The 21,492-nt window shown below is 48.8% G+C and overlaps 2 protein-coding genes across 2 annotated transcripts in view; one reads left to right on the top strand and one right to left on the bottom strand.

The window, feature by feature from the left end:
• Window positions 1-272: 272 nt before the first annotated feature.
• Hpcal4 (hippocalcin like 4) lies at window positions 273-12,146 on the bottom strand. Its single transcript, XM_004851034.3, has 4 exons — window positions 11,983-12,146; window positions 6,344-6,513; window positions 6,012-6,227; window positions 273-4,428 (listed from the first exon to the last, which is right to left on the bottom strand). The coding sequence occupies exons 2-4, from the start codon at window positions 6,503-6,505 to the stop codon at window positions 4,231-4,233; spliced, it is 576 nt and encodes a 191-aa protein (XP_004851091.1). The 5' UTR covers window positions 6,506-6,513; window positions 11,983-12,146; the 3' UTR covers window positions 273-4,230.
• Window positions 10,593-21,492, top strand: part of Ppie (peptidylprolyl isomerase E) — a 52,710-nt gene continuing 41,810 nt past the window's right edge. Inside the window, exons 1-2 of the mRNA XM_021263395.2 lie at window positions 10,593-10,675; window positions 11,030-11,134. The gene's annotated coding sequence lies outside the window, so the exon portion shown is untranslated. The remainder of the gene's footprint in view (window positions 10,676-11,029; window positions 11,135-21,492) is intronic.

Raw genomic sequence — 21,492 nt, 5'->3', positions numbered from 1 at the left:
AGGGCATGAAAGCCCACCAGCCAAGGCCGAGAGGGCCAGTTCCATTCTTGAGACTCAGTCATGCCTGATTTTTCATCTCTAGGGTCCCTTGTGATCTGCTCCCCTCTTTCTTTGACCTAAGTGGGTTCTTGTGCCCTGTGACCAGAATCCTTGCCAGAAGGACTTGGCCTCAAGGAGATCCCTGAGGTGTCCCCACTCTATGAGGCCCTGAGACTTCTCTCAGCCCCGGCCCAGCCCCAGCCCCAGCCCAGCAGAAGAGCCGGAGACCTCAACACAGTCACATCTTTTATTCATTGTCAGTGGGAAGCACACACACCACACAGCACAGGGGTGGACAGTGGAGACAGTCACTGTGGGCACAGCCAGAAGCGGCACATCCTCAGTAGATGGGGCTGGCACCAGGGAACTCATGGTCAGTTGGGGCCCCCTGCCATGCAGCCCCTCAGCTTCCCTAGGCCACATCGCTGCTGCTGCTGCTTAGAAGGCCCTGGGCCTGGTCCTCCTGCGCCTACCAGAAAGGGCCACACTTGGACACCCTGTCCTGCCCCCACGCTCTGGCAAAGGTAAAAAGAAAACCCTGAAATTTTCAGAAAGAAAATCCTCCATGTTTCTGAGACACTTTTTTTGGTACCAGGGATTGAACTTGGGTCCTTGCGCTTTTGAGGCAGGCGGCGGAATCACTGAGCTAAATCCCCAGCCCTTTTCTGAGACTTTTAAATGGAGGATTTGAATTATTTCCTTCATCAAGAATGATGAATAAAGTATGTAAGAAATGAATTCTTGTCCCTACAGTGATCTCTAAAATCAACACAAAGCCTCACCCAGGGTGGATCTTCAGGAAGTATTTGTTGCTTTAATAAACTTTTAGTGTAAAAATATTTACAATGTCAGCTTGATACCCTGCCTAGAAATACCAGCTTCTTCCCTTACTCTCTTTCCACCCTTGCACTAGCTTCTCTCTGCAGCAGGATGATTTTCTATCTCTAGGGATCTCATCATTGCCAGGAAAAAGAAAGGATTTAATGCCTTTGCTTGTGAACTTATTTTTGGCTGGACTTTTGACTCAAGGTTAAGTTAAATAATCCTGACTACAGCTCTGAGGACTGGCGTGGCCATCTGAAGGAACCTGTGTTGATGATTTTTAGAGATAAGAATTAAGAGGCCCTTCAATTAGTCCAAAAAGATGAAATGAAAACAGGTTATATGAGAAGGCAGATTCTGGAACCTCAGAACTCAGAGCAGCTGTAAGAAGATACAAATTTTCCAAGGAGACTTTGGCTATATCAGTGACTTAACTGTCTGAATATTTTTGTATCTGTGCAAGCCATTCATAAATCTCTGCTTGGTGACAAGTCTCTCTGACCTGGGGCTGGGATGGGAGACTTGTCTCTCTTCTCAAGACAGGGCTGGTGCTCTACCACATGGCCTCCTGGGGGCACAGTCCTTGTGACACCCAAAATGATGTGGGAGCAAGGCCTGGCCCGCTTGTGTCTCCCCCCATCAGTGAGATGGTCTCAGATTGGCCTTGGATTGGGTTCACTCTGCTGGGCTGTCTGAAAACCCTTGGCCTGACCACCAATATAACCCAAGGGTGGGTATGTGTGCAGAAGCCTGGAGTGATGGAACATGTTCTCCTTGGTAGGACTTGCCTACCAACTTGGAAAAAAACAAAAATCATTCTCTTAGGGAAGAAGATGGTGGTAAAGACAATGCAAGACACTTCCAGGGTTCTGGGTCAGAGGTCTTTAAGGACAGCATTGGTCCATTAGCAGAGCTGTGCAGAAGCCAAACACAGGATGTTTGAAAATGTAGGGAACTCCAACTGAGCCCCTATTCCTTTTTGGAAGACCATAGCTTCAGGAACTTCTTAGCAGGAAGCTTATAAAAGATGAAAGCCAACTTGGCTAACCCACAGCTGACCTCCTCACAAATCAGACACAGAAATGAGCAGGGAAGAGAAGACTTCTCTCAGTGAGCCTTGGGTTCAAGTCTTGGCATCATATCGTTTCTTGACTATGTGCTCTTGCACAAGGGACTCCCTTTCTCTGAACTGCAGCTTCCAAGTATGGAGAAAGGAAATGAAAATCCCTGTCTCCCTTGGCTGTGAGGACTCAATGCGATAGGGTAGAGAGCAAGCCTTTGAAAACCATGGAATTCTATGGGATTGGGAGTTAGACTTGATTCAACATCTTGGGGGCAGGAACCCCATTTAGGAAAAAGCCTTCCACCAGAAGATTCAGGTCCCAGCTCAGTCAGGCTGTTGGGCATTTGTATAGCTGTGGTGCTGATTGACAGCACAAGACACAGCTAATAACCAGCTCCCGAGGGCAATGGAACATCCTTTGAGGCATTACTAGATAAATCTCTGCTAGCTACTACCTGAGGATGTGAATTCTCCAGCCTCACCATGTGGTTTGGTCATAGGCAGGATAGAAAGAGGGTGGCAACCCAGCGACCTTGCTACCTCCAAGGGTCACAAGAAGGAAGGTCTAATAGAGCTTGGGAGCACAGGCCAGGATACCGAAGTTTCCACCTGCAGAGAGTCAGCACAGGGGAGCCTTTGAAAGTCAGGGACAAGCTGCATCTCGTTCCTGCAGATGCACTTCCCACCACCACATGCCCTGGCTCTGCAGTCACTCCCACCTGGGTGAACATCACCCATGTACTAGACTGTTTTCACCAGCAATTCAAGAGGAAGTCAACTGTCACTGCACATCAAAGCTAATTTCTGATTACAAGTACAGGAGAAAGTAAAGGGAATGACTTGATGGAGAAGCAAGAAGAATTTTTTTTGGCAGTCAAAGCATGCAGCTATATAGCTCACGGGCTCAAAATCAGAAAGCAAAGCCAGGGTATTAGGAAGTTGATGCATTACCAGGTAGATCTAGGATTGGGGGTTAGAAAAAGCCTTTCAAATGGAGCACGCCCAGCACAGTTTTAGGCATTTGATCTATGAATGCAGCCTGGGAGCCTGATCAATAGCCAGGTGGTCCTTTTCTTCTAGCTCCTTCTGTATTGGGGACAGTGAAAGAGCAAGCCCATCCCCACACCACGCTCAGAAACAAACCACCAAGGTGTAGGATATATACTTCTCTCATCCCTGGTAAACTTTGTTGTTTCTGTCTCTTAAGTCGGCACCCAAAGTGTGCAATAAAGAGTCACTTGTTGAATTGAAAAAGGTAATTAAAAGGAAGCAGCAGAAGCAGCAAGAGCTGCTGATGGTGACAGCTCAGGACTCAGCCTGAACCTCACCCCCCAAAGGGCCATCTGTGAAGTCTGGTGGTATTTCCTCCCTTTACCATGGTTTTCCCCTCAAAAATAAGCATTTTCTATATTCATTTAATCATTTTTATAAGAAACCAAGTAATATAGAATATATTTAATATTCTAACCTAATAAAATGGTTTTAGGTCTTATAAAGGGTACTAAAAAAATAAGTACTATATAGATTTTCATTTTTCTTCAAACTTCCACTCACATGGCTCCTGAACATCCAAGTTCTTTCCATTTGGGTGGAGCTCGCTGGAAGATGCAATAGCTCCTCTCGAACCAACCAACTTTCCTCCCTCTTCTCAACTGGGCTCCACATCCCTCTCTGAGACCCTGACCACCGAAGTTGCCCTTTTATGAGCTTCCAGAGGGCACAAAATATGTCTTGTAAACTACCATATTCTTAGCACCTAAAGGTGCCTGCTTTAAATAAGTGCTCAATAAACATTAGCTGAAGAAAGGACTGAATGAACGCTCCAAAGGCTGTGGGCCAGAGAGGCCAGGTAGAGTTAAGGGGGCAGGGCAAGGACCACCTTTAAGGGATCTGAGTCCTTAGGAAAGGACAGACCTGATTTGGCTCTTTGGGGCCTGAGGGACCCTATTCCATAAAGCATAATCCCAGGAACAACAGGATTTCAAAGCAATCCCAAGCCCCCCTCCTTAACCCTGCCTTTTAGGGCAAACATCAACTCCCCCATGGCCAAAGGACGTTGGTCTAGGCCAAGGCTGGGGCTGGGGCTACCTGACAGGATACCCGATACCGAGGACCTGTCTCTGTTGCTGGGAGGTGGTCCCTCAGGGAACTTGACTGAAGGGAGGAAGGGCTTGGGCAGTGGAGTGGGTGGACTACAGAGTGAGGCTAGAGTGCCCCTCCCCCTGGGGAAGGGCCAGCCAGAGAGGTCATCAGGTTGGGAGGTGGCCATGTCCCTCCTGGCCAGGGGCCCTGCCCCTCACCGGCCTCTACTTCTGCATGTCACACTGCAGCAGCAACACAATGGATGGGTCACTCTTGGCCGCCTCCTTGAACTCTTCCAGCGTAATCTGGTCATCTTTATCCTGGTCCATCTTCTTGAAGATCTTGTCCACACGCTGCTGGGGTGTGAGCCCGTCCTGGTTCATACGCATCATGATCACAGTGCCCACCATCTTGTAGATAGCCTGGGGTGGGGGCGAGGAGGAAGGTGTGAACACCCACAAAAGGCAGGGAGGATGAGGGTGAATAAAAGGGATCTGAGAGAGTGGGCGGGAAGAATACTGGGGGACAGTGAGGTTATTGGAAGGTGATATTTGGCCATTAAGATGGGATTTTTAATGAGTACCTCGAACTAATCACATTTCAAACCCAACTCTTCACTCCAGCCCGAGCCTCCTCCAGTGTTCTGTCTCAGTAAGCAGCACCTCCACTCTGCCAGTTGTTCAAACCCCAAACCCTGATGTCATTCTTAACGCCCCTCCTTCTCATACTCTGCATGCAATTCTCTGGCCAACTTTGTCAGCCTTGATTTTGCAATCAATCCCATCTCCACCCACTTTCTACCACCTCCACAGCCCCTCCGTGACTGCAGCCTCCACCAGCTCTAGACTGGCTAGGTGCCCTGGAAGTCCCCTTACTGGTCACCCTGCTTCTGCTGCCCTCTTCCTTTATCTGTTCTCCACATTCAGAACAAACTCAAAGCCTCTTCCCCAGTCTGGGAGCCTGAGCACTAGGCTCCTGCTCCCTATCAGATCACCTTCCTGTCACTCTCTCCTCTACTCCTTTCTCTCCTACTAACCTAGCCGCTGGCCACTCCTTGAACCTTGCAAACACAATCTCACCTGCAGTTACTGCTCCTTTGCACAGACATTGGATCAGCTCCTCACCTGTTTCAAGCTGCTGCTCACTATTCACCTTATACAAAATCACATTTTCTTCCTCTGCTTATCCTCTTCATAGCACTGGCCAATATGGCATAGGTTAAAATTTCTCACTAGAAGGAATCCCCCTGAAAGCAGAAACTTTGAGAGTTTTTTGGGGGGGGTGTGTTTGTTATTGTTGCTGTTTGTTTGTTTGTTTTTTGAGACAAGGTCTCACTATGTAGTTCAGGCTGGCCTTAAACTTGAAGAGATTCTCCTGTCTCTGCCTCTCAAGTACTGGCATTACAGGTGTGCACCACCACGTCTGGCTGAAAGCAGGAACTTTGTTTTGTTTTGTTTTTTGGTACCAGGGATCGAACTCGGGACCTTGCACTTTCGAGGCAGGCGGCGGAACCACTGAGCTAAATACCCGGCCCTAAAGCAGGAACTTTAAACAGTACCTGGCACGAGGTAAACACTCAAAACATTAGCCTAGAAAATGAATGAGTTAAGAATGTAAACTCTGAGTTGGGCATGGTGGTGCATGCCTGTAATCCCAGGACTCGGAAGGCTGAGGAGGGAGAATCATGAGTTCAAGACCAGCCTGGGCGACAGAGAGTTCAAGGCAGGCCTGGACTACAAAGCAAGACCTTGTCTCAAAAAACCAAAGCCAGAACACAACAAAACACTAACAACAACAAACCCTTAGGCTCTGGAGTCAGGCTCCCTTGATTTGAATCACAAACCGCCACTGCTACCCTTTCCTTCTGTGTAAAAAGGGGCTTCTGACAGTGTCTACCCCTTAGGTGAAATAGTCCAGAGTTTGCAGTGGGTCGCTGGACCCTAGCTGGGTAGAGCTGGGGTGCAGCAAGGAGCTCCCCAAGATCTCAGCCCCCTTCCCTGCGCACCTCAATGATCTCCAGCATCTCGAGGCGTGTGATGCGCCCGTCGCCGTCCAGGTCGTACATCTCAAAGGCCCAGTTGAGCTTCTGCTCGAAGCTGCCACGGGAGGTGACTGACAGGGCGCAGATGAACTCCCGGAAGTCGATGGTGCCATCGCCATTCTTGTCGAAGGTCCGGAAAGCATGCTGTGCGAACTTGGAGGCGTCGCCGTAGGGGAAGAACTAAGGCCGGGTGTAGGGTGGTGAGGTGCATGTCAGCCTCGTCCTCCCGCCTCCCCGGTCCTCTTGGGCACCCCCCACCTCTGTGGCCCCCTAAGTTGCCATCTGCCTGCGCCCACCTTGATATAGAGCTGCTGGAACTCCTCCAGGTTGAGGATGCCGCTGGGACAGTCCTTCAGGAAGCCCTTGTACCACTGCTTCAGCTCCTGCTCACTGAACTCCGTGTTTTGTACCAGGTCCTCCAACACCTCGGGGGCCAGCTTGCTGTTGGTCTTCCCCATGGCAAGGCCTGGAGGACAGGGAGCTCCTTCAGCTTAGCTCAGGGCAAGGCCCTCACCTTAGCCCACTCCCCCATCCCTGCCCCCCCTTCTCCGCAACACGTCTTCCACCAGGAGCCTGACTTCCTAGCCAGGATCCTGCCTTCCTCGCAGGGTCCTCTCCTCTGGTCACCCACCCCAACAATCCCCACCAGGGCACAGCAGGGCTCTGTCCTTCATTCTCACCTTTGCATGGGAAGCCCACCTTCCCTGGTCCATGCCCCAGCCCCCACACACAGCACACACACACACACACAAAATGACATAACAGCACCACTTCTCCCCTCACAACACCCTGCACCCTGGAGAAGGCCCCTCCAGGCCTGAGGATCTCCAGCATTCCAGGTCTCTGCTGGCCCTCTCAATAACCTGTGCTGCAGCATGCCACAACCTTCCTCCTCACCTCTTTTCTTCCACCTTCCATAGCTCCCCACACCCATAGCACAGACGGTTAACTACTCTTCCTGCTATTCAGGGCTTTCTACATGCAGTGCCTCCCTCCTGGGCAAGCTCCTCTCCTACTAAGACCAGAGACAATTTCCTTATGTGTCTTCCTGATGCCCGCCTCCCAAGTTCTTTTTCAACACCTTTCCAGCCACTCCAGGAGGAACTTCCCTCCCTCCTCCCCAAGTACAAGTAGAAATCAGCTGGAGCGCTGATGACTCTGATTACATTCTGCTTTTGATTAACCCTTTCATCTCCTGAGCATTTATGGAGGCTGACTATGTGCTAGGCCTTCAACTAGGGATGGAGACAAAGCCAACACAAACCAACCTGCAGGACTCATAACTGGCCCAAACAGGTGGATGGCTGATTCCAAAGGGCCTTCAGTCCATCCCAAGGAGTTTGGACTTTAACCACAGGCAACAGAATCAGGGAGTTTTTAAGGAAGGGCTTTGAAGCTAACATTCATTTCACAATATTTACAGGATGCTTGCACTATGCCAGGTCCTAATTTTGGTGCTGGGGACCCAGAGAGAACACAAGAGTATAGGGAGTTTTTCCTTTGGCTACAGTGTGCAAGATGACGTGGAGTCAGGGGAGGTGGGCAGAGCAGGGAGGAACCTGCTACACAGTTTAGGTGATAGATGATGATGCCAGGACAGGGGCTATAGAGAGAAATGGATGAGCAGAGAGATCCTAAGACAGGGCTTGGTGACCGCCTGGATGTTGGGGTGAGATGGGAGAAAGGTTGAGGCAGATGTTCAGATTTGGGGCTGAATGGATAGAGCAGTTGTTGCTGAGAAGCTCTCAAACCCTGAAGTAGCCTGTTCCGGAGAAAACATCTGCAGAGGGTAGCCCAGGACCTTTACAAAAGCCTAGCCAGGGGATCACAAAACTTGGGTTTCCCAGACACACTTGGGACGTGCCTTTCACCTGCCTAGAGTTTCTTTAGAGGGTCCAGGCTCCCACTGCTGGTAAACTGTCCTCAGGATACTCTGAAAAAGGAAGCCCTTTGGCAAAAGGAATTCCACTTCCACAGCCACCCCATACCAGTGCGATCTCTAATCCTTACTGTTGGGAATACCTTGAGTCACCAGATCTGTGGTTGGACAGTTTCACGCCCCAACCTTTTTGCCAGGCAACCCAAGGTTAGTTATAAGATATCTCTGGGCCTCATGTTCCTCCACTGGGCCGTGAGGAAGATCAAGGAGGAGTGAAATGGCAACATCTTTCTTCACCTACCATCCCCAGAGGATGAGGCATCCCATTTCCTCAGGAGAGCTAGGGGGTGGGGAGGTGCGCCATCTTCAGGAGCCTGGAGCTATGGAGTCCAAGACAGCCACACTGGGGTCTGGAACACCCACGGGCAGAAGGAGGCAGGGTCCCCAGCTGCCCCCCCTCAGGTTCCGAGATTCGGCAGGCTCAGGGTGTCGGGAAGGAAGCTGGAGAACCCAGCAGCAGAGGTGTGCACTGGGGGAAGCAGAGCCACTCCCCATGTCTCTTGTGCACTGTGCCAGAGGGTCTGTGTGGGAGGGTGTCAATGTTTGAGACTGCAAATCTGTCAGAGTGCACGCATCTCTGCGTGTGTCGTGGTGTCTGTGTGTGGCCTTCACCTTCTGCCCCATTCTCCTCCTGTCCTGTGCTGCCTTCCCCACAATTCTGTTTTATCCCTGTCCATACTTGGTCCCACACTCAGTGAGGCCTAGGAGGCCTAGGCCTCCTCCTCCATTTCTTCTCAGCTCCTCTACTGCTCTTAGTCAGTCAGAGGTCAAAGCTGACAGTGCCCTTTGAGGTCATCCCCTTATTCTAGTGAGAAGTGAAACTGAGGGAGAGGAGAACACTGGTTCAGTGTTACTCAGCAGGTCAGTGAGGGATCCTGATGAGCACCCAGGCTGAATCCCTGCCATCTCCCTGGCCCACCCTCTCCACATCAGGGCTACTCTGGCTCACCACAGACCTTCTCCACCCCCATTTGTCTTCTGGGAAAATCAACTCTGATCTTCATTTTGGGCTCAGTGGGATCATCTTGCTTGACCTCCAGGCCAAGATCTCTGATATCCAGAAATATCCACCCTGGTGCTGGTGCCATTAGTATGCAAGTTACCATATCTATAGCCAGATTCACCGTCAACCTGAGACAACCTGTCTCTCTCCATTGCCCCTTCCCTCTTTCTCTCATCCCCGGGTTTTGGTGGAAACATGATCTGTAAGTGACTTTAGATCTCCCCTCTCCCTTTCCCCCAGGTCCAGCTTGCTATTAAGTCCCGTGGTTTCTTCTTTTGAAACACTCCTGGAATCTTCACTATGTCTATGGCCAGGGGCACAGCTATGGGGCTCAAATCTACCTGGGACTCTGCTTGCAAAGCCAGGCCCATGCCCGAGAGGCTCATCTGCCTTGCAAGAAGTGCCTTCCTTCTGACTCCCCTGTGCCCACAGAATGCCTCTCCCCATTCCGCAGAGATTACAATGTAGGGTAGAGGTAGCTATGCTTGTGAGCCCTCTGAAACGCCAGAATTTTCTAGAATCTGGTCTCAAGGTGTCGACCTGGTAGCCTCCCCTTCCATTGCTCCCCTTTACTCTTCTCAAGCCAGGCTTCTCATAACTGGAACCTGCATCATCTGTCTGTTTAGCTAGTGTCCACACCCCCATCATCCTCTCTTCTCTTCTGGGCTCACACAAGTTGCATTCAGCCTTGAGGCCTGGCTGAAACCTGCTTCCTTATGATCAGCCTTTTCAAGCCTGGGCAGTGGCCAGGCAGCAGCATGGGCTCAGCACTCTGGGCACGAGTAGACCTTGTGAGGCAGAGGAGTGGGACCCCCACAGCCATATAGCTCTCTGGCCCTCATCTGGTGCTCTAGTTTTCCGGGAAAGGCCTTGGCATTCAACCCCTGCCCAAGCCACACAAAGTTCTCTAGGGCTTTTTGCTCAATGATAAAGAGCTTATCCTCTCCTAATAGGATCCAGAACACTTTTAACCAGCTTGGACAGTGAGAGAAGTGCTATCCCCATTGTTCCTGAGGTGGCTCTTCTGTGCTATCATCCACAGGCTCCAGCCTTGCCCTCTGAGCCTGCCAAGAGCTCACTGCAGAGACATGAACGAAGAGCCTAGGGCTCAGCCATGTCCAGTGGCTGTCTCCAAGTAGATTATGTGAGAGCCCCTTTTCCTCCTTGGAACTATGTCACCCTGTTTTGTTTGTCTGCGCTCTCTTTCTAGTGCACCTCTTGGAGACAATGGAATTCAGAGCCAGGGAAAGGAAGGGTTTACCCAAGGTCAGCTAGAGCCCATCTGCAGTGAATCAAAGGCCAGAGCCTAGCTGGGGGCATGTTCTGTTGGAGCTGTGGCCTCTGAAGAGCTGTCCTCCAGCTAAGAAGCTGCTGGCCCAGCCCCAAGCACAAAACCACTGCCCCTCTCATGGTCAGAAGCTTCTTCCAGAGCACTCAGGGTTGTGGGCTTCAAATGGAGAAATGACAGTGAGATTGGGAAGGACTGAAAGAGGCAATAATCCCACACCCTCGCCCAGCTTCAGAGGAGCTGGTGCTGAGGCGGTTGCCATGGTGACAACAGCTCCCTGGTCAGGAGATTTTCTCTCTTTCCTCTCCTCCCTTTGCTGTTCTCCAAGCAGCAGCAATAGCAGTAACAACCAGATCTTCTCCCTCTCCTCTTCAAGGAGAAGCAGGGGGTGACAAAGGGTGAGCCCTGTTGGTCACCTCCAATTTGGAGCTGTCCATGCCAGGGGTGGGCTGGTGGTCCAGGAGAGACTCTAAGAGAAGAAGAAGGGAAGGCATGTAGGAGGGGGTGGCCTGCACCCAGGCCTGGGCAAGCCCCTAGGCCTCTACTCTGAAATGTTCTAGTGGTTCAGGACCCTATTTTCCCAAATCTGTCATCAAACCAGAGTATGTCAGTGTTGGAAAGCTGTTCAATATCATTTCAGCCAGTTCACCCTCTTTCCTGTCCCCTCCCCTATATCATGGAAGATCAGAGAGAAGAGTGACTTGGCCACTAAGGCAAAGGCAAGATTTGCACCAAGCTCTTCTGCCTTCCAGGTTCAGGCCACCTGAAGGAAAGAAGCAACACAGTACACATGGAGCTTCAGCATGGTCCCTGTGGAACAGCAGGAAGATGACAGAGAGGGAGCAACTACCAGAGAGGTAGGGTTAGAAAGAGGTGGAATTTGGGGAGGTGGAATGAGGGGACTTGGTACTTTGGCTGTGAGGGGAACGAGGAGGACAGAAAGTGTGGGGGCTGGAGCCCAGGCACCTACAGATGGGGTATACGTGTTCCCTGGGAGTAGGGGTGTCCCTGCTTCATCCTCCAGCCAGGATAAGAGGCCAAAAATAGGGCCTCCGCCTAGTACTGGGGGACCCTGGAGGTGGCGCTGCTGAGACTGTCAGCCAGCAGGAAACGAGGGGAGGGGTCCCTTTTTTGCTCCCTCAGGTGTGCTGAGAGCAGGTCAGCTTTAGAAGTGGAAGTAGGGACAATGAGCAGGGAGGGGGTGGGCTCTCTGTGGAGTGGGGACAGTCTTTGGGTGGTGTGAAGGGCGGTGAACTGCGGCTGTGGGTGGGGGCTATCTGGAGGTGGGAGATTGCCACAGAGCTGGGCAAGCTACTCATCTCCAAAGGCAACAGGAGGGAGGGTGACTTGTGCCTCCTCTGGCACCAGCTACACCCCATCCCCAGGTGCGCGCGCGTGCACGCGTGTGTGTGTGTGTGTGTGTGCGCGCGCGCGCGCCCGCGCTGAGGGCTGAGCAATGGTCGTTACCCCCTGAGCTGGGGTTAAGGAAGCGGCTCTGCTTCCTTTCCTGGACTCGGGGACCGGCCTGAGGTGGAGGTCCCCTGCCCAGGGGCGGGATCTTCAGATGCTGCCGCCTGTGGTGGACCCAGGGTCAGCGACGTGGATGGGGGCAGGAGAAGAGGATGGGAAGGAAAAGTGGAGGGGGAGGGACCCGGGGCCTCCGCCCGGCGGGGTGACCCCTAGGACCGGGCTCCACCCGCATTACCTGAGGCCGCTTGCCGGTCTGGATGGCTCCAAGCCTCCGCGGGCGGGCGGCGGGGACGAGGCTGGCTCTTGGGCAAGCTGCTGGGCTCTCCAAGGTCCGCGCCGGGGCCGCCTCCCAGCTCTTGTATCACTATGTGCCTCTCGGAGGCGACACGATTTGCATAAGCCCCGCCCCATCCCGGACAGTATGGACGTCGATTGGCTCCGCTGGGGCGGAGTGGCAGGCGGGGTTTCAGGTGGCGATGGGGTGGGCAGTGGGGACTGGCTACGGGAGCACGCCCTGCCCGCCGACGCTGACCTTCCCTGAGTCTCCTGGATGGGGGAAAGCTTTACCCCCACCTGAACCTCAGTGCTGAGGCTCAGACCCCAGGGCGCAGTCTAGAGTGAAAAATACCCACGTTTGAAGTGGATTCGCAAAAACAACCGCACCGTTGCTATGGAAACGGGAGAACCACAGCCGAATCCCCAAGCTTTCTCTTCCTGGGCCCCAGCGGTGGTGGGGGTGGAAGAGGGGGTGACTCATAAGATGAGACCCTGCCCCCAATATTCCTACCCGATATTGGAGGGAGACAAAGAGGAGCTGCCGAATGCCAGGATGGGGTAGGGAAGGGATGGGGAAGTTCGCAGTTCAGGCCTTCGCCTCACTCGCCCCCCGCAGCGCTCCCCTCCGGCCGCGGAGCTGAGCTGATGGCGGGTGCGCGCGCAAGGCGCGGTACGGAGGGCGAGGAATCCACCTCGAACTAGTCCCACCCTCCAGCCACCCCTTCAGCCCTTCATTCAGATCCCTTCCCAGACACGCCCCATCCTTATTTCTCGAGGACCAAGACTTCTCGGGTTCTCCCCTAGAAGGACCCCTCCATTCCCCACCCTCCCGTGTTCCCGTCGCATGGAGAGAGCCGGTCGGTCCCCAGCCGCCGCCAGTCTCCGGCCTCGGATGTTGACACAAACCCGAGGCGGTTTACACTGAGAGGGTCTGGAAGGTTTCAGGGCCCCGAGAACACCTCCTCCCCGCATTTGAGGGTCTCCCCAAAGCCCAGCCTGGCAATCCAGACTGCACAGACTTCTGAGAGCTCCCAACCTACGACGTGAAAAAGGAAAGCAATCCTTATGCCAGATTGGGGGCGAAGGGGAGCAGCTATCCCTGGGCCTGGCCACGTGCGAGGGAGGGACTTGTAGAGATCTATCAAAAGTAGGGGCGGGGCGCCTGGGGATTGGTCGAATGGGATCGAAGGTGGGGAAGTGCACGCCCAAGAGGCCTGGCTTCTGCCCAAGAAGCAAATGTAGAGATGGGCGGGCGATGGGGGATGGGGACACGAATGCCACCGCAGCAAGGAGGCTTCAGGTGCTGGTCCCAGAAACTCCCGGGTCAGGCCTGCCTGGGAGGCACCAGTGGCCCTTCTTCTTTAGGAACCAGCCCATTCTTCTTTGAACTGGTTTTGCTGGCCCATTGTCCTGGCAAGATATGTTTCCTCTCTGGGGCCCTAACAGGGATTGGGAGCTCCATGGTATTCAACTTTCCAGGTAGGAGGTACATACCTGTCACCTTTAATAGATGACTCATAAGAGACAGTTGTTTAAAAGCCGTAACTCACTCTTTCAGTTCCCAGGCACTTTCTTAGGTCAGTGGGACCCACAGATGGGCACGAATTATGCTGCTTAAGTTAAATGTAATTCCAAGGAAAGAAGCGGGAGGAGGGAGCATGAGTTGGAAGTGGTATCCAACACCTTAAAATGGAGTCCCACTCTTCGCAGTGATTCTGCACATGAGCGTGAGCAAGACCTTTCTAACTCTGGGCCTTCCAGTCTGTAAAATGTGAGATCTGGTCCAAGAGACCCCATGGAGCAGGGGAAGAATTTCAGTTAGGAGGATGAAGAAAATGTCAGGTAGGATAAAATTATGTGGGCATGAATCTGACAGCTCCACTTGTACTCCTGAGCCCCTAACAATAGCCAACATATATTGAGAGCTCACTCTGTGCCATGTGCTATTCTAGAACTTCACAGTAGTCCTCTTTTATTTGTAGTTTCACTTTTTGTGATTTCAGTTACCTGGAGTAAACCATTGCCTGAAAATATTAAATGGAAAAATTCCAAAAAGAAACAATTCCTAAGTTTAAAATTGCTGTTTTCAGTAGCACGGTGAAATCTCATGCCATTCCTCTTCATCCCTTCATCCTGGCTGGACATGAATCTCCTTTTGTCCAGTGTATCCATGCTGTATACACTACCTGCCCATTAGTCACTTAGATGGGCTATAGTAGTGCTTGTGTTCAAATAACCTTTATTTTACTCACTAATAGTCACAATCAGAGTAGTGATGATGCCAGTTTGTGTTTTCCAAAGAGAAGCCACAGAAGGCTTCCTTTAAAGCAAAAAGGTAAAAGTTCTGGATTTAAAAGGAAGGAAAAACTGTATGCTGGATGTTAAGAATTTTTACGACCTACAATAAGAACAAATGTTCTATCCATGAAATTGTGAAGTAGAAAAAAGAAATGTGTGGAAATGTGTGCCAGTTTCACTTTCACACCTCAAACTAAAAGTCATGACTTAGTTAAAATGGTACAGGCATTCAATGATAGGGTTCAGTATTATCTGCAGTTTAGGAATCCACTGGACATCTTGGAACATATTCCCCCTACATAAAGGGGGGCTAATATATATGTATTACCTGATTTATTTCCTGGAAGAACTCTATGAGGCAGGTGCTATATAATTCCCACTTAACAGATAAGGAAATTGAGGCACACAGCAATTAGGTGACTGGCCCAAGATCACATAGCAAGTAAATCTACAGAGCTGGGATTTGAACCTAAGCAGCCTGGCTCCGGAGCCCACCCTTCTCACCAGTACACAATACTGGTTCTCCTTAAGATCCTTCAAGCTCTTAAGGAAAGCAATCTTGGATCGGAATATTCATTTCTGATTTCCCAAAGCGTTAGAAAGGCAAAGTCCAGGCTGGAGATTTAGCTCAGTGGCACTGCACCTGTCTCCCAAGCACAAGGTCTGAGTTCGATCCCCAGTACCAAAAAAAAAAAAAAAAGAAAGGCAAAGTCCAACCTCCTGAAGCAGCTTCTTGGTTTCAGATGAACAAGACATAGAATTCCCACAGCACAAGAGAGCTGGCTGTAACGACAACAGTGATGAGTCCTCCTGACCTGTGACATGGCTCTCGTGACCATCCCATCCCCTGGGCAGGACTACCCATGAAGCCTCATCCATAGATCATCTTGATGCCCTGTCACTGGTCCCAAATTGCCAATCATAACCAATTTATGCCTGCTCATCATGCTTGACTCTGAGGCCCTGGTCCCCTTGGATTTGATGTTTAAAAACAGTAACAGCTGGCCTTGACTGAGTTGCTTCAGTGTTCTAGGCTCTCTGTCATGTCCTTTACTGCATCAATTCACTTAATCCCAAGGATGACCAGTCATCCAGGCTCTTAGTGTTACCACTCAGAATGGCTGTAGTGCTAGACTAAGGTCTTGTAGCTCACTATTCTCTCTCTCTCTTTTTTTTTGGTACTGGGGGTTGAACTTGGGTCCTTGCGCTTGTGCAGCAGGTGATGAAACCACTGAGCTAAATTCCCAGCCCCTAGATCACTATTCTGACAAGAGTTAACACTTAATTATGCAATCAAGACGGGCAGAGAGAGAAGAAGTTAGTTTTGTAGGGGACCAAAGGCTACGATTATTTATCCACTGGTCAATTGGAAGAATGTTGATGTTTTCACAATCAGTTCTGCTGTACTGGTGCATAGGAAGATAATTTCATTGCTGGTATCATTACTTTATTTCATGGTAGAAGATGGAGCTCTGAGAGGTTAGACAGTTTATCCATCATAACTCAGCTCATTAGTCACAGAGCTGGGATTCCAGGCTAGGCCTGACTCCAGCACCCACACGTTTAACCAATGGTTATCCTGTGTACTTGGGAAGGAGTAGAGTGCAGGACTGGGCTGGGGTTCCTTCTGTCAGGCAGCTGAAGGCTGAGCCTGAGGCTTGTGGTTTATGTTCTGGGGCTTTCTTGTGGCCTTGCTATTCTCAGGCCGTGGCAAATACCTGTTGTATGTACAATGAGGAAGCCACATGGAGCAAAGTGCATGGGAGGACAGGATGGCTGTGCAAGGGACCTCAAAGAGGGCCACTGAGGGAACTGAGCCCAGCAAAGCTCAAGTGAGAGTGAAGCAGTGGCCACTTCATTTTGTTTCACCAAGTGCTAGCATTTCTCTCTCCCTTCTCTAGGGAGTATCTTTATGATGGATAATGCCTCTCTGATTCCCTGGGTTTTCTCTGCCATGACTAGTGCAGCCTGGTGACAGCTGGAATTCCCCTGGGTCCTAGATAGTTCACGTCTCCTTCATGGATGGAAGTGAGATCACCAGAGTTTAATTCTTTCCCTTTCTCCTATGGGGTAAGCAGGACTTTTTCTTTTTCTTGGTACCTGGGATCGAACTTGGGACCCTGCATTTGCAAGGTAGGCGGTGGCACGACTGAGCTAAATCACTGACCCAGCAGGACTTTTGAAAAAAATTTCCAAAATAGAGATCAATCACACTGTCTCTCCATATTTCTAGTTCTGTGTGCACGTCTCTGTGTGTGTGTCCATCTGTTTGTTTGCCTGTCTCTCTCTTTTTTTTTTTTTTTGGTACCGGGGATCGAACTCAGGTCCTTGTGCTTGCATAGCAGGTGTCGAAACCACTGAGCTAATTCCCGGCCCTCTCTGTCTCTTTCTTTTAAAAAATTTTTAAATGAATTTTATTGGTATATTTTAGATATGCATAATAACCACATTCATCATTGGGAGTTTGTACCTGTACGTAGTATATCTTGAGTCTTCTTTTTTCCCCAATCCCCTTTCCTCCCTCAAACAATTCTTCCTCTCTTTATTTACAAAAGTTGTTTTCATTTTCCCTTCTACTATCTTTTTTCCCATTTTTCTTCCTTTCTTTCCTCCTCCCCCCTCCTTCGTTCCCCTTCCCATTTGAACATTTTCTTCCCCCTTCCCAATATCTATATATTGTGGTCCTTATTTACCCTTTTGGTTTATCACACCAGAGAAACAATGCAAATTTAAACATGTGCGTCTGATTTATTTCACTTAAGAGTATGGTCGCAAGGTGCATCCATTTACCTAGAAATGTCTCAAGTTTATCCTTTGTTATGGCAGAGTAGTACTCCGTTGTATAAAAATAATCACATCTTCTTTATCCATTCATCCATTGATGGGCATTTGAGCTGTTTCCAAGATTTAGCTATTACAAACTGTGATGCTATAAACATGGGTGTGCATATATCACTATGATATGATGCTTTTAATTCTTTCAGGAAAACACCAAGAAGGGGAATAGCTGGGTCAAATAGAACCTTTTAACTAAAAACCTTTTAGTTTTTTGAGGAATCTCCACACTGGTTTCCATAGTGACTGCACCAGTCTACACTCCCACCAGCAGTGGAGAAGGGTTCCTTTTCCCCCACAGCTCTGCCAGCATTTGTTATCGTTTGATTTCTTGACAGTAGCCATTCTTTCTGGAGATGGAATCTCATATTTTAATTTACATCTCTTGAATGATCAGTGATGTTGAACATTTTTTTCATATATTTATTTGCTGTTTGTACTTTTTTGTCTGAGGAATGTCTATTCATTTCAGGTGCCCATTTTTGGATTGGGTCTTTAAATTTGGGGGGTCTAGGTTGTTTTTAGTTTCTTATATAGTCTAGATATTAGTTCTTTATCTGAAGAACAGCTGGTAAAATTTTTTCCCATGCTGTGGGTTGTCTCTTCCCTCTGTTGGTAGTTTCTTTTGCTGTGCAAAGCTTTTCAATAAGATGAGATCCTAGTTGTTGATTCTTTGTAATATGTCCTGTGTGATTGTGGTTTTGTTCATAAAGTTTTTTTTTTCTTGGCTTGTAAATACATGGTGGCTAAAACAATGTTACAAAGAGCAGATGTTCCTCCTAATCCTCTGAGTGATAACTACAAGGAACCTTGTGTTTTTGCCTACCTTGCCTCTATTTCCCCTTTTACTGGAGAAGTCATATAGGTAGTGGGTTCAGTGTACAGACTTGAGCCAGGCTGTCTATGTTGGCATCCCAGCTCTGCCACTTTAACAGATGTGTGACTACAGGCAAATTACCTTGGGTCTCAGTGTCCTCCTCTGTAAAATAGGTATAATACTAATAGTACTAATTTCATAAAGATTAAAGTGGGTTAATGTGTACAATGTGCTGAGAACAGATTTCCCTTTAGGGAGTTACATAGCTTGTGTTGTATACACAGCCTGTGTTGATGGTGGGAACTGTCAATCCAATCCGGGTGTCCTGACTTTCCTTGGACAAGCTTTGGACATGTGATTCAACTAAAGCTAAATAGTATACCCTCCCCAAGCTAATCTGAATCTCAGGCAAAGTGACTCAAGGGTGGTAGATGGTTAGCACTGGTTTATTCCAGGGCAGTGCCCTGATGGCACTATTTATTCATTCTGGCTATGGGAATCCCCAAGAGCCACTCTGCTACATGTCCTTTCCAGACTTGCATTTACTGTTTTGCCTTTGGTTTGGTAAGCTATCACCTTCTGTATTAGTCACTTTCCCATTGCTGGAATGAAATACCTGACACCTGCAACTTAAAGGAGGAGAGGTTTATTTTGGCTCAAGGTTTCAGAGGTGTTAGTCCATGGTTGGTTGGCTCCAAAGCAGCAACATCATGGTAGAAAAGCCTGGTAGAGGAAAGCTGCTCACCTCATAGCAGCCAGGAAGCAGCAGAGAGAGAGAGAAAGGAGGAGCAGAGAAGGAGATTTACCCTCCACAGTTATGCCCCCAGTGGCACACGTCTTCCATTCCCACATCCTGAGGGTACGTTTGCCATGAAGTCATCATTGGATTAAATCTACTGATGAGTAGTGCCCCGTGATCCAATCACTCCCCAAAAGTCCCACCTCTGAAGACATGAGACTTTTTGTTTTCTTTTGTTATTGGAGACAAGGTCTCACTACGTAACTCAGGCTGACCTTGAACTCACTACATATCCCAGATTTGCCTCAAACTCACTGCATATCCCAGGCTGGCCTCAGACTCACTGCAATTCTCCTGTCTCAGCCCCCTGAGTGCTGGGATTACAGGTGTGCACCACCTCACTTGGCTCACATGAGACTTTGGAGGGAGATTCTAGATCTAAATATCACACACACATATACACGCATGCACACACACACACACACTCACTCACTCAATTGCTTTCTTCCCATATTCCTTAAATTATCTAGAGATAATTTCTATTTCCTTGCCAAAAAAAATACATGAATTTGACACATATCTGTATCAGTTACCACTTGTGGTTGGTTGTGACAGAAAATGTAGCTCAGAATGGGTTAGGCAAAAAGAAAATGTGATGGCTCAAGGAAGGAAAAAATCTAGGAGCAGACTGGACTTTGAGGATGGCTGGATTCAAGGGCTTAACCAATGTGATTAATATCTGACCTCTTTCTGGGGCTTTGCTCTCCTGAGTATTGGCTTCTTTCTTGGGATTCACCTGAAGGCAAAATATCTGCCAGCATCTCTAGGCCAACATACTCTTGGGTCGGAATCCTGCAGGAAAGTGTGCTTCTCTTTACCTATGTAGCCACTCTGAGTCCTGGGCTGGCCCTCATTGGCCTGATTTGGGACCTTGATAGCCTCAGAATCAATTGCTGAAGACAGGGAGATGCATTGTTCTGATAGGCAAGGATTAAATCCTTTGCCTACCCCTATAATGGTAAAGTAAAATGAACCCCTCCCAAAACATGTGCAACCTGAGTAGAGAAGGTGGGTGCTCCAAGAAAAAGGGGAACTAACGCTATGTGACAAAAACAACAGAGATGCCTAAATTTCATAAAAACATGAACATGGTGTCCTATTAGGGTGCTGACTATTAGAGTGCGTATTAGGGCACTGTGAACAGAGGACACTCAAAGGGATAAATGAAGATAGGTCCATGAGGGAACTGTTTACACAGGTATGGGAAGGGTTGAGAGATATCAACAAAGTATTGTTGGGCCAGGGATTTAGCTCAATGGTTCTGGTGCCTGCCTCGCAAGCACAAGGACTCGACTTCAATCTCCAGTACCAAAAAAGCCCCCCCCCCCACAAGGTATTGTCAAAGGCCCTGGAGCTAGGACATTGGAAAGCCATTAGACTTAGGTAGGCCTCAGGGGTCAGGGGAGGGAGCTGAGCAGCTGCCCTCTGAGATAACCTTCCAATGGCAGCGGTGGCCATTGGTAAAGGAATACACTCACTATCAACAGTAGCCTGATAGAGGTAGAAAAAAATACCTTGATCTTCTGTTCCCCTGTGCCACTGGCCAAAGCAAAAGGGAAGCCAGAGAATGGAGACAAGCAGAAAACATAATCTCTAAGTGCACAGGTTTTTGAGTCAGACAGACTTGGGCAAGTTACTGGACCTCCCTGCAATTCAGTTTCTAGTCTGTAAATGGGAATACTAACAGAAACTACTTGTCAGAATTCAATGAGAATAAAGTGCTCAGTAGAGTGCTTGGCAGGAGTAAGCACTACACTTCTGTAAATATATAAATCATTGTTAAGGTGCTATATTCACTGGGGCAGAGGCTAAGGAGCTGTAACAGACCCAAACATACAATGATTCCAATGTAGTATAAGTTTATTTCCTGTTTACATACAGTTTAGGGTCAGTATCAGATTGATGGGTGTTTCTCTTCTTGTGGGGATTTAGGGGCTTAAGCTCCTTCTCCCTTATGGTTCTACCATCCCCTTGGGTCTCTAGCCAGTGAAAGGGAGAGTGGAGGAGACACACCTGTTTCTAAAAGCTTTGCTCTAGAAGTAGCACACCACACTTCCTCTCCTATTCTAGGGAAAACAAAAAACTATTCTAGTATTTCAGAAAGGGGATATAATACAAGAGACCAGATACAAACTGTTTGAAGGGATGAAGAGCAAAATATAGTTGTCGAGTTTACCCAGAGATTTCTTTTTTTTTTTTAAGCATAGGTAAGATATTTTACTGAAAAGACAAATTGTTTTCTTGTATCATAAGTAAAAAGAAAAAATATTAGGCATTATGTCCCACTCAACAAATGGAATGTATATACAAGTATGGTTAACAAGTGATTGGCTCATTGTTATTTAAATCAGTTCATAAAAATCTAATCTATGAACAAAAAATTCCATATTCTCTACTATAGACTGTAAGAATCAAATATTACATCTAAATATAACTTCAAAACAATAAATTAAAATTAGCTTCCAAACAACTCTGAAGTGGTTAATTCTATCCAGGCTGGTAACAAGTTTTTCCAAGCATTAAATGGCAACATAAGCAAAATGCATAGTTGAATAATGAGGATCAGACCCCTTCTTCTTCATACATTGTAAGATGATTGATATACTCAAAACCCGCAAATTCATATCCATCAAGCTCCTTCACAATGTCGTTATCATCTGGGGTGAGCTGGACAGGCTGGTTAGTAAATTCAGGATCAAAGTTGTCCAAACCGAATCGCT

This window comes from Heterocephalus glaber, unplaced genomic scaffold (genome assembly GCF_053883595.1).
Source record: "Heterocephalus glaber isolate CG9 unplaced genomic scaffold, H.glaber_assembly_v1.0 deba00001452, whole genome shotgun sequence".
Lineage (NCBI taxonomy): Eukaryota > Metazoa > Chordata > Mammalia > Rodentia > Bathyergidae > Heterocephalus > Heterocephalus glaber.
The sequence above is the reverse complement of the archived record's forward strand: the minus strand, read 5'-3'. Positions and strand labels throughout refer to the sequence as shown.

Coding starts and splice junctions, on each gene's coding strand:
- Hpcal4 (XM_004851034.3), bottom strand. CDS start 6,505: ATGGGGAAGACCAACAGCAAGCTGGCCCCCGAGGTGTTGGAGGACCTG. Junction 6,228..6,343: donor TCCAGCAGCTCTATATCAAG/GTGGGCGCAGGC, acceptor ACCCGGCCTTAG/TTCTTCCCCTACGGCGACGC. Junction 4,429..6,011: donor AGATGCTGGAGATCATTGAG/GTGCGCAGGGAA, acceptor CCCCCACCCCAG/GCTATCTACAAGATGGTGGG.